The 12,684-nt window shown below is 33.0% G+C and overlaps 2 protein-coding genes across 2 annotated transcripts; one reads left to right on the forward strand and one right to left on the reverse strand.

Moving 5' to 3' along the window:
• Positions 1-2,429: 2,429 nt before the first annotated feature.
• On the forward strand, positions 2,430-2,852 carry LOC115957112 (50S ribosomal protein L7/L12-like). Its single transcript, XM_031075341.1, has one exon. It carries the CDS (start codon positions 2,430-2,432, stop codon positions 2,850-2,852), a length of 423 nt encoding a protein of 140 aa, XP_030931201.1.
• A 4,443-nt stretch (positions 2,853-7,295) lies between these two features.
• On the reverse strand, positions 7,296-12,069 carry LOC115957356 (protein NRT1/ PTR FAMILY 2.6-like). Its single transcript, XM_031075580.1, has 4 exons — positions 11,915-12,069; positions 11,608-11,825; positions 9,444-9,982; positions 7,296-8,207 (listed from the first exon to the last, which is right to left on the reverse strand). The coding sequence occupies exons 1-4, from the start codon at positions 12,042-12,044 to the stop codon at positions 7,370-7,372; spliced, it is 1,725 nt and encodes a 574-aa protein (XP_030931440.1). The 5' UTR covers positions 12,045-12,069; the 3' UTR covers positions 7,296-7,369.
• Positions 12,070-12,684: the final 615 nt, after the last annotated feature.

Raw genomic sequence — 12,684 nt, forward strand, 5'->3', positions numbered from 1 at the left:
CTTTGGTTTTTTAAGATATTGTCAATATTTTATAGAGTGGATATATCTGGTTTTGTATCTTATTTCTTATTACTTATACTTTGGGTTTTGATTGGTTTGAGTATTACTATATAATAGTCATGTACCGGGATATAATTATATGTAAGAGATTTTGTAATATTATCTAATGATATATTATAATATGAAAATGTGTGTGTGAGATTTTGCTTCGATGATTGTCTGCTTAAAAAGGTTACTGAAATTCTTTACGATGTGTCATACTTTGAAGTTGAAAACCATAGAAATAGAATAGTCAATAACTAGACAACACTTTATGTTCCATAGAAAATTCACTTGTAAAAGAAGTTGAGAAGCAATTTTGTAGTGATGATTGACAGTATATATAATGTAATTGTTATCTGTATATATTAAGAGGATTCAGAAAGTTAGTTATTACTTTTTTTCCTGTTAGAAATACCCCTAAATTAATTAACCAACAAATAAAAAATGGAGTTAAAATAGTAAATTGGCAAAAGAAAGTTAGTTTTTTTTTTTTTTCTTCTGTCAAAAATACCCTTACCTAAAACTTAAAAATGGGATTAAAATAATAAATTCCTACTTTTACGTTGAAATGCATTTCTACTTCTATTCAATAGCATAAAAAACTCCCCACGTGTTGTTAAAAAAAAAAAAAAAAAAACTCCCCAATGATGTCAAAAAAGAAAAAAGAAAAAAAAGAAACATGTACAAAACTTCCCCACTTTTCTTCTCAAAAAAAGAACTTTCCACTACTCATGTTTTTTAGAAAACCGCGTTTTTAGAAACGCAGCTCTAGGTCCCCGCAAGAGGCTATAGCCTCACCGCATAGGCTGTGTTTAGAAATGTGGCTATAAAAACGCAGCCATAGCCTATAGCTACGTTTTTATTGGCTATAGCTGCGTTTTTCAAGCGCAGCTATAACCCTCTTTTTTTGTAGTGGTACGTTTGTAAGAAAATAACTACCCCTCCAATACAATAAGCAAAACTATCCCACGATAAAAAAAAAAAAAACAAAAAAGGGTGTTAGTTTAAATAATTTTCATCAGAACTTCTCATAAAAAAAGAACTTCTCGATTGAAATAGAAAAAGAACTTTCCACTACAATCCAAGTATAAGTTTTTCATCACACTCTTAGGTTTTTTTTTTGTAATTGAAAAATGTAATAATTCCAAAGTATAATAAATACTTTAAATTAATCCTTACCTAAAAAATAAAAAAGCCTCTGAGCACGCACGTGAGCGCGTGGTCAGAGGCTAGTTATTATTATTATTGTTGTTGTTGTTTTTATTTTTATTTTTTATTTTTTTTAATTGCTTACTGTTAAAAGTGAATATTGACCCTCGCAGTGGCCAATTCATGACTTAAATTTGGCTTTCCCAATTGTGATGGTGTATAATACTAATGATAATGACGTGTGAGATGAATGTTATTATAATCATGTTATGTTAAAAGTATGTCTGGGAAATAAAAAGTACAAAAAAAAAAAAAATTGTAACAAAAGATAGAAATTGTAAAAAAAAATTATAATCATGTTACGTGTCTCTGCAATTTACACACCTTGTTATTGGGCATTGCTTATATAAAGCTCAATCAGGTGCTTCGAGTCTTCGACTGTCAAATTCAACTTTATTTTACCCATTTTCCTTTTCATTTCACCTACCCCTTTCCATTGTCATCGTAGAATTCGGCACTTCTACTTTTGAATTTACACTTATTCCATATTCCTCTAATATTTTGTTGGTAAACCTATGTTATTATGTTGGATGTTTGAACTTTTTAGAGCTAAAAAGAAGAGAACAAAAAAAAAAAAAAAAAAAATCACAAAGCTCTTTAGGGAGGTTGTTTGAAAACCTCAAAATTAACTTCAAGGAGGTCGCTTAGGAAAATCCTTCAATCTGTAGAACACCTACATTATCGAAACTCATAAAGACAAACGATTTATTAAACTCATATGTATATATATATTTATATAAAACCGAAGTCTCTGAAACTCCCACAGTTTTTCACGTCAGCACAATATTTAAAAAAAAAAACTTTTCACAAAATATAAAACTTTGGCTAAATTGCAAAGTACACCCCTAACGTTTGGGGGTGATTGAATTTTACACCCCAACGTTTTAGAACTTTGATTTTACACCCCAACGTTTGGTTCCATTAGCAAATCACACCCCGGTTAGATTTTGCTGTTAATTGCCAAGTCATCTTGCTGACGTGTTTTTTTTTTTTTTTTTGCCAAATAAACTCAAAACAACACAGTTGCAATGGAAATGATGTGATGACTTGGCACATGCTAAATGACATCGTTTTGCCCAAAGAGAAAACAAATAGAAAATCTAAAAATCCTAAATCTAAACCCATGAACTAGCCCTTAGCTCCCTAACCCACGAACCAGCCCTCCCTTCCTAACCCTTATGAACCTAGACCACCCATCGGCTCTGCAACCAGCTCCTTGCATCGTGAACCACCAAGACCTCACCAAGCTCGAACGCAACGACTACTCCGTCCTCTGGAGGCACAAGATGGGCCTCGACAAGTACGACCCAGCAGTCTTCGGGCTCGGCCCATCCTCGGCTTCCGGATCCAGAGTCGGGTCGGGCGAGGAGGCTAAAGCCGTGGAGAAGAGCGCATTCGATTTGAAGTTGGAGAAGTACGATGCGGCGGCAAAGATCAAAATCATAAAGGAGGTGAGAACTTTCACGGATTTGGGGTTGAAGGAGGCCAAGGAATTGGTCGAGAAAGTCCCTGTGGTGTTGAAGAAAGGTCTCACCAAAGAAGCGGCTGATCCGATTCTCACTAAGCTCAAGGAATTGGGTGCCACTGTGGTATTGGAATAAAGATTGATTTTTGTTTTTGTTTTTTTTTTTTAATGTTTAAACGTAGAATAATGGTTGTTCTTAGATTAATGAGAAATGAGAAATTCTGGGGTTTTTTAGGAAGGGAAGCGTTGGGTTCATGGGTTTGGGAGCTAAGGGCTGGTTTAGATTTAAGATTTTTAGATTTTCTGTTTCTTTTCTCTTTGGGCAAAACGGTGCCATTTAGCATGTGCCAACTCATCACATCATTTCCATTGCAACTGTGTTATTTTGAGCTTATTTGGCAAAAAAAAAAAAAAAAAAAAAAAACACGTCAGCAAGATGACTTGGCAGTTAACAGCAAAATCTAACCGAGGGTGTGATTTGCTAATGGAACCAAACGTTAGGGTGTAAAATCAAAGTTTTGAAACGTTGGGGTGTAAAATCCAATCACCCCCAAATATTAGGGTGTACTTTGCAATTTAGCCTAAAACTTTTCTAAAACCCAATAAACGCAAAACCCACTCAATCAATACCCACCATACTCACAAACCCTATTTCTCCTTCCTCAGACCCTATTTCTCCTAATCCCCTTCTCCTTTCCCGATTCACCCACAACCACCACAACTCAGCAGACAGCAGCAGCAGCACCACCCATAACAACTGCAAACTCTTTGGATCGAAGAAGAGCCTTTCTCTTTCTTACAGTGTATCCGAGTTCCTTCCTTCCTCACCTATCTAAGTTCCTTCCTTCTTGTCTTCCTTTCCTTACAGAACGTGACTGTTTTGGTTGAGGTATCTCTCCACTCTTTTGCTTGATGATTTTTGTTTCCCTTATTACATTTTGTTATATGGATTGGTAGTAATGGTTTGCTGCTTGGTTTTGAACACACAACTCAGTTTCTGAGATTATAAGGAAGACAAACACACATTCAAAATTGAATCTATATTATTGGTCCGAGAGTTTGGGTCTTTGACAGAGATATAATGATTAATTGAGAAATAGAGAGAGAGAGAGAGAGAGAGAGAGAGAGAGAGAGAGAAGCCCAGGAAAATTGATACGGATATGGACTCTTTGAGTCTCATCTATATCTCTGCGTTGTTCTTGTGCATTGGCAAATCAGAGAATTGTTGAGTGTGCTTTGGAAAATCAGAGAATTGTGGGTCAACTTTCATCCAAAACATTGTATTTTGCTACAAGCTGTTCGGTTTTACTTCCAAAATATAATGTAAAAGTCAGTCTTTTACAAAGCCATAGTACTTTCCTAGGTTCTTTTATTTTTATACTTTCCTTCCTACTGTTTTTCTTTTCTGTGTTTTATTTTTATGTTTAAAGGAGGTTTTAATTTATGAAATAAGCTATAGGTGGGATTAATAACCAATTAGTTGTGGTGAAATTGTCCTTCTGGCTTAGGCAACCATGCCCACTGACCGATTGGAAATAACTTGGAATGTAAATGTTCAAAGCCCTGTTGTTTTGCAACTTATCTTTTGGAATCCAAGTAGGATAGGCTTAGCAGAGGTGCAGACATTGTAATTGTTTGTTCAATTAGAAATAACAATGAATTGCTTTGTTGTGGTGTGGATGATTGTTTTGATTCTTGTGGTTTTTAATTGGATCTTTGTCCTTTGGTTCAATTTTGACAAACGCTACAGAAAAACCGCCAATACTGTCACATGCTGTATTTTACAACTACAACCATAGTGTCATGTTTTTTCACCAGTTGAGTATAATACGATTGGACACTTACACTATTGCACACTCTAAGTCTAATAGAAATTCTTACTCTCCCATCCCATATACCAATTTTATTGTTTATTTATTTTGTTATTAAAATATTTGTCTTTCTTACAAATAAACAATATTGGATATGATGTTGATAGTTTGCTATTTCAGTAAAGCACTGATTCATAGCTTTCATATATATGAATGCATGCTAATTATTGGATTAAATCTTAAATAATTGTTGATGCATTTGTGTCACTTGGATTGAAGGTTCAGAAAAGTGCATTTTTGAGGTATGACTTATTTGGGTGTATATTTTAAATTATTGAGAAGATAATCATATTGACAGATTAATAAGAATATATTAGTAAGTGCATTTTTCCATAGAGGATGTATTATGTATATTGGAAGCTTCAAGGAGGCTGAAAATAATTATAAATGAATCATTACAATTCCATTAGTCAATACATTTTTCAGGTGTTTGAGAAAATTATGAATTGAGATGAAGATTACGAATAAATTGAGCATCCCATTTTAGAAATTGGGCCAACATGTATTTGCTTCTGATAATAATCTCTCATTCTTTGTAGGTTTTTTTGTTTTTGTTTTTTTTGTTTGTTTGTTAAGAAACCTCCCCCTTTGTAGTTGGTTGACCAATCGTTAATTCTATTAATGATGGATTTAGAATGTTAGGTTAGTTGGGTGATAACATGGTTTTAGGTTGCAGAAGCATCTAACAATGATTTATCATATATATTTTGAATTTGAGGTATTGCAACTGCTACAAATGCTTAGTCACATAAAAAGATTAATAGAGAAAGACAAGGATATGTAGTTTGTTATTCAACTGAAGATATGGCTGATAGAGTGAATCAAGGCAAGTTATTCTTTTTGGCAAATTGTCAATTGAGCCAAAAGCAATTTCTAAATTGAGTTCTATTTGCAATATTGTACTTTATGTATATACTAATGTTTCTCCTATGATTTTCAATTCCAATTTAGTAAAAATTAATTTGCTAACATCTCTTATACAGGTTCTCTTAAATGCTGAGCCACCATGTTCAGTCTTGATTTCCTCTTATGTGACTCCTATGAATTTGTTGTGCTAGAGAGAAATCATGGTCCAGTCCCAGTACTTTGTGATCATGGTTCAGTGTATCAAGAGTCTTTTTTTTTTTTTTTTCATTAATATTTTTTGCAGTGCATTTGCATCAAGTAGAATTCATGTTTGTGATTTCAGCCAATCTGATGTAGATATGGGAATAAGGAAAAAGTATACCACTAATGCTTGGGAAGCCTAAGTATACCATTGATAATTGTCAATTATCATTGTTGCATATGTTATGTGCTAAACTGAAGTATTAAATATATATAGACCATATGAGTTTGTAAGTTTCATTTTTTTTTTTCTTTGGTTGAGACTTGAGATAATGAGTTCATTTCCAAAGTAGTATTGTTAATCATAAATTGAAAATTTTCATAATTGTTCTTCTTTTCCTTCTTCTTCTTCTTCTTATTTATTTATTTTTTACTATAAACAAATGCAAGTATATTTTCAGTTATTGAATAATTAATGTTCTGTTGTAGGTTATTGAATTATTTCTGCCTCATATTATCAATGTAAGCTGTTTTCAAAGTTTTAACAAATAACAATCTTCTCAAGATTTGCATCCCTTAGTGACGATGGGGCAAGTTGCTAATTGTGATTTAATTTGCATCCCTTTGGATTTCCTATGGATAACCATTTGAAAAGCTATTTTTCTACATTGTCATTTTAATCTATATTTTAAAATTTTACTTTTTATAGTTACATATAGTCAATCAGGAAAAGGACCTATATCTTCAATCTCTTTTTACCATTCTATGGTCCTTATGGAACCATAGAAATCAAGTGGTTCATGATGGGAAGACCCCAAATCTGATAAATATTGTTCTCACTCACTGCCAAATCTCCTATATGCAGGTACCAAGAGGCCTTTAGAAATGGACAGTCCTAATATCAAGATCACAGCATACCAACTCATAAAGATGTCTCCAATAGGGATTGGCAACTCATTATCAAAGTAGTTTGTTGAAGGAGAAGGAAATTGAAATAGAGTGGCTATGCATATGAAGCAAAGGACTTGAAGGGAGATCTAATATTAGTGGGGGAGCCTAGCAGTGTGTCAACATCTTACCTAGCAGCATTTCAGGATGCAATTATGGAGGTTGCAATAAAAGCTAGAGACCTTGGATTTAGACTAATTTTGTTTGTTAGTGATTGCAAAAGGATTGAATAGGTTTGCAATGGAAGAAGTTAACCAAGATTGCAGGAACAACCTATGATGACAGACTTGCATTTTCTAACTTAATAAGGTTTAACTTTTCACACCATTTTTGTACCAAAAACTATCATGTGTAATGTGTTAGAAGTAGCTTCAATTCTCTAGCTATTCATTATTTAACCCATTACTGTTGGATCTCTCCAAATCTTATGTTATATAACTTGTGTCCTGTAACTGTTATCTATGGTATAAAAAAAAAAAAAAAAAGAAGAAGAAGAAGAAGGAAAGAGTTACATATAGTCTTCAACTATGTTAATTAGAACTATTTAGAATTTAATAAAGGGATCCAACACTAAATAAATTTTGAACAAATTAGGATTGAGGTTGTGTAAAAAATTCTAACTAAATTAGGTAAGCTATTTTTTTTACAAATAGTCCAATTTCATTTTTTTATTTATTCAAACTTATTAACCATCAATTATTTATAAATATATATCTTCACAACTAGTCCGTGCATCGCACAGGTTAGCGACTAGTTATTTATAAAAACAATTACAATCTTCATGATTTTAGAGAGCTAGCCCTGAAGGCCCATTATGGTCCTCAACATTTTGATACTTAAACATCTTGGCACAAATTAGAAAGTAGCCAAAATTCACCACTCCTATTACTACCAACATCCAATACACATTATCAAGTCTTCCATCATTAATATTGTTTGGTAACCATCCCGTGATTCGCTCTACCAAACTTGTAATTGCCGGACTAAGATATAACCCAATTGCGAGTAATAACGAGACCATAGCAGTGGATGTACTTTTTAGTGACTTTGGAAATTCTTGATAATACAATCCAACTGATCCTGGGAAATGAAATCCCTCACCAATACCCACAATGCCTAGTGGTACCACAAGCCATAGCGCTGACATGGACACAACCAAGCTAGGCTGACCCATGAGGTGATGGGTTCGGGCCACGTGGAGTCGTTTAGATTCAATTAAGGCAGCCCCCACCAAACCAAATATAGTGATGATGTGGCCAATTCCAATACGTTGGAGAGGTGTCAATGTTCGACGAGCTAGATTTCGCCACGTGGGGAGGAGGAAACGATCAATAATAAGGATTGAGATGATTGTAGCTAAGATGTTGAAGAATAGAAATGTTCCAGCTGGGATTTTGAAATGGGGCCCAAGGTGTCGATCCATAGTTAGTGCTTGAAGGGTTACGAGGCTAGACAAAATTCCTACTGAAATACCCAAGAAAATTCCAGTAGACCATAATGGGATAATTCGGATTAGGGTTTTGAGATCTTCCACTTCTTCCACGGTACATAGCTTCCATGATCTTGCATACAAGCCATTTAATTGTCTATCACCTTCAGTTTTAAGTGCTGCAAGATTTAAGAATCTGCAAAAAAATGAATGAAGAACCTTAACAACTTAGAGAAACTGTATCAGTTTGTACAAAACTTTTGTCTATTTTGCAAGAAAAAACATATTTTTTCTATTTTACACATCCATTTTTACAAAACACTTACATCAGTTTATCTATTTTATTTAAATAATAATATTTCTTTAATTTTTTATTATACCAAACAAACCACTACCCACATGGCCCCATCCTTCTTTTTCTTTCTTTGTTGTGAGAAGAAGATAGATGAGAGAGCAACCTAACGAGGAGAGAGAAAAAAAGAATAAAAAAATCATTTGCACATGAACAGTAACCATGCATATATACACTATTCCTGTTCATTTGCAAAGTAGTTTTGTATATTTGCACATTTTTACAAGTACTGATGTGGGTGTTTTTTGAGTTAAAATGTGCAAAATTGAACACTTTTTGTATTTTGCAAATTTTTGCAACCACTGTTGTGGTTGCTCTTAAAGTGACTACCCCAATGATCAAATTTAAATAATTATGATATTGATGGGAATAGCCAGGATATTTAATATATTCCTAGTTAATATTGTCATTTACCTACTACCACTCATTCTCTTTCCATTTGATTATCTTATTTGTACTTTATTTTTTTAGAAACAAATACACACACAAGAGAGAGGAAAATAGGTTTTAACATAAAGACACACCACAATTTCACTCAAAAGTCATGGTAACTTTAAGGGAAGGTGGGGCAAGTTATACTACACACAACACATCCTCTTAAGTTATGTGAGACAATTACCCTTTTTTTTATATTATATTTTATTTCCAGTAATTTAATTAACTTTAAATAAATAAGTCAAATTTTTAAGTTTTAAAATTAAAGAATACTTGGGAAAGAGTTTAATGGTGAAACATGCAGTAAGAAACACCCATACAAATACTGATACAACTGTGTGCAAGTATTATTATTATTATTATTTTTAAATTGACAAGTTTCACGTGCAACCAATAAATTCTGCGTCCACTTTCACCTATTATTGTGATTGAAAATAATGTTCTTAATTTGAATATAACATATAACTAGAGACCTATACTGTAGTTATTCATAAATTTAGTTATTCAACAAGAATCTCTATTATATTCTGTTTAATTTATATATTTATTAAATTTTTTTAAGTGACATACCATATTTACCAAAAAAAATATTGACATGTATACAGTTAAAATATAATTTCAAAAAATAGTTATAGTGATTAATACCTGAAACTCTTAGTTGGTAAATTGTCTTCCATCTTTGACGCTTCAGTGAATCCAAAATAATAATCCTGCCTTCCAACAGTTTTTAGTATTTTTCTCTTTCGAATTGCTGCAACCATGACACGAGCTATGCTTGTGAAAGGGCTTCCATTTGGTTTAATTTGGCGATAAAATCGCTTTCCCAATACAAATAAGACTAGGCCAATAGCATTTGCAATGACACATATTCCAAACCCTAATCCCCAACTCACATTGTCCTGGATATAGACAATGGCAGAGAAGCTGATTGCATTAGCAAAATACAAGGCGAAAAAATACCAATTAAAGAAAGTTGCTTGATCATTGGGCTTGTCAAATTGTCCAGCTCCCATAGTTGCAATTGTGAAGCGTGTGCCTCCAAGGCCTAGTGAAGCAAGCAGTAAGGTCATGTAGAGGACTCCGTATTGAAGATTTGATGGGGCTTCACATGTGTGTGAGCCAACTGCACATCCCGGTGGCCTCAAGGACTGTATTGTAGCCGTTATGGTGAACATGATCATACCCTGAATTCTCAAGAGGACGAGAAAAAATATAATGAAAAAAAAAATCGAGTTTAAATTTAATCTATGATAGGCTTTCATTGACCTATTTTTTCCTCAAAAAAGAGATTACATGAAAATGAATTCTTTCCATGTAATTGAGGCCTATAGGCTATACCAGTCCAAAAATGAAAAAATAGGTAAACATGTATACGCCCTTATGACAAGTTTAGTTTATGATAGGCGTTCGAATTAGTTTTTGTTGAAACTTGAAAATTAACAAAAATACCATTTTATCTAGAAAAGGCAAAGCTTTATAAGGATTTACTCAAGCAAATAAGTTAGTGAAAAAAGATAATCCAAATACACTTTGTAAAGCTTATTTTTGGAGGTTTATTTTGTACAAAAAATGAGGTCGACGTAAACAAATAAAAATAAATAAATTGATCCCAAATTATTAAATTCGTCTAGGTGAAGATATTAGCCATGCCAAAGTTCGAGTGCAGAGGGCCCAAAAGTTAGACTATAACAAGAAGAAAAAGTTCGATTTGGAAAGTACTATATATAAATGCGAAGTTTCCTTCAGAATTGTAGAAAATTACTTTTGTAGAGTTTTTTTTTTTCTTATTTTGTTTTGTTTAGTCACAAGCCTACCTACTCTATAAGGACGTATTCTTACTCTTTCTTTGATAATGTGGGATTAAAGCCCACAAGACCGATATGTTATTTTCCTTAATTTTGCTAAGTGAATAAAGAAGATGAGCGGATGAGACTTATAGTATTAATCTCAAGCCCAACCAAAAGTGATCTATCCCTTAAGGTAGTTTATACACTTATAAGTATTCTTCCTTAAAATTTATTTATATCAACATATTTTGTGTATTTTTTTTAATTGTGTAAAAATATACATGAAAAACTTTTTCAACCCGCTTAACCCACACAGTTTTCTCCACCCCGAAGAGGTAACCAAATGGGGGTGGATTTTGGCATTTTGCTCATCTCGTCCCAATGTGTATCTATATTTTTATTTAAATTGTATAAATAATTTGATCTTTTTTATTCATCTTATTTTTTATATACATATATTTTTTTTATCATCCCTAACAACACTTGTTTTCTCCATCTCTTAACACTCTCTCTCGAATGTTGTTCACGCCATATTCAAGGAGGCCCAACTTAATATCAATTTGCAAATCCTATAGTGAAATTGAGATTGCTTAACCTTGGAAGTTAATTCACCTGTAGGAAACAATATCTATCATATAGTTTGATTCTATCTATGTATTGAATTTATTTTATTAAATTTTTTATATAGACTTGCTCTCGATCTCTTTTAGGACTAATTAACCAAACCTTTAAATGAAATTAGTCGTGAAGTTGCAACATAAGATTATATCTGCAATTCGCATTCAAAAAATTATGAGGCGAATGTAATATGTTTTTCACCACCATATGATATTCTTTTTTTGCTTTATAATAAGTTCCATAACTATGATTCTTGAAAAAAGAAGGGTTCCATAACTAAAGTGCATGAACAAAAAGTTTCGATTGATTATTAGATTAAAAGTTGAAAATATTCTAATAATATAACTCTTTAAACACTCCCAAAAAAAAAAAAAAAAAAAAATAATCAACGTTAATTTATATACCAGTAAGGAAACAAAGGTGAAGAAGGCAACGACAGGGAAAGAGCCTAAGAAAGAGTCGGCAATGATGGCACCGGCAACTGGAAAGAGACAATTGCTACCCTGTACAACGTTAGAAATTTTTGTAGCGGTAATGCTTTTCACGTTATACTCTGTTATTAGATATACTATCAAATTCGATGCCCATCCACCAGCTACTAGGGAAAGCCCAAATAGAGTTCCTGCTTAAAACAGTGTACAATGCTATATTTAGATCTACTTAGGTAGTTTTATTTACAAAACACACACACACACACAGAAAGATAGAGACCTGTAATGAATGGGAAGGTAATCCAGCCTCCTTGTTTGGACTCGTTAGATGCTTGTTCAGCTTCTTCATTGGGTGTAGTCAAGGCATAAAGCTCCCTTTCAGAGTGTTGTGATGATTCCACGCGTTCCATTCTTTCTCTGAACTAGATTTCAGCTAAGATGCTATGTAGGAAAGTATACTCTCGGTGTCCTATTATTTATATAGGAAGTAAGGTCCTCTCTCTCTCACGCTTTAAGCAATGACTTCATTACCCTTCCCACCCACCCAAAAAAAGGGACAAAATTTACCATGGTAAGTTGGTAACCAAAAAAAAAAAAAAAAAAACAAACAAACAAACAAAAAGGGAAATTGAGATGTAATTTTTTTTACTTGAAAGGATAACGCATAATATAAGTGAAGTCAAAGAAAATATCCATGATCAATTTGCAATATAGTGTTAATATATTCCATTATGGTTTACAATTTAGGGTCTGTTTTGATTGAGAAGGAAAGAAGGGAGAGTAGAAAAGAGCAAAGTAGATTTGACTGAAAATAAGTTAATTTTAGGTCAGTTCTATTTTACTCTACTCTACTCCCTATTCCTTCCTTCAATCCAAAAGGATCATTAGTGTTAATAAATTCCATTGTGACTTTTTTGTTGGTTTGTTTGTGTTTTTTTGTTTTTTTTTGTTTTTGTTTTTGTTCTTTGGGAAGAAATTAAAAAGCAATAAAAGGTGCATCGTTAGGTGATGAAAAAGAGTGAGTGTGACCCCCAATTCGAGTCCGGGTAT

Source organism: Quercus lobata, chromosome 8, assembly GCF_001633185.2.
Source record: "Quercus lobata isolate SW786 chromosome 8, ValleyOak3.0 Primary Assembly, whole genome shotgun sequence".
In the NCBI taxonomy this organism is placed as follows: Eukaryota; Viridiplantae; Streptophyta; class Magnoliopsida; order Fagales; family Fagaceae; genus Quercus; species Quercus lobata.

Excerpts from the sequence above, each read along its gene's own strand:
- LOC115957112 (XM_031075341.1), top strand. The coding sequence starts at position 2,430 with ATGAACCTAGACCACCCATCGGCTCTGCAACCAGCTCCTTGCATCGTG.
- LOC115957356 (XM_031075580.1), bottom strand. The coding sequence starts at position 12,044 with ATGGAACGCGTGGAATCATCACAACACTCTGAAAGGGAGCTTTATGCC. Across the intron at positions 11,826-11,914 it reads TACCTTCCCATTCATTACAG|GAACTCTATTTGGGCTTTCC; the intron begins GTCTCTATCTTT and ends TGTTTTAAGCAG. Across the intron at positions 8,208-9,443 it reads TTACCAACTAAGAGTTTCAG|ATTCTTAAATCTTGCAGCAC; the intron begins GTATTAATCACT and ends ATTTTTTTGCAG.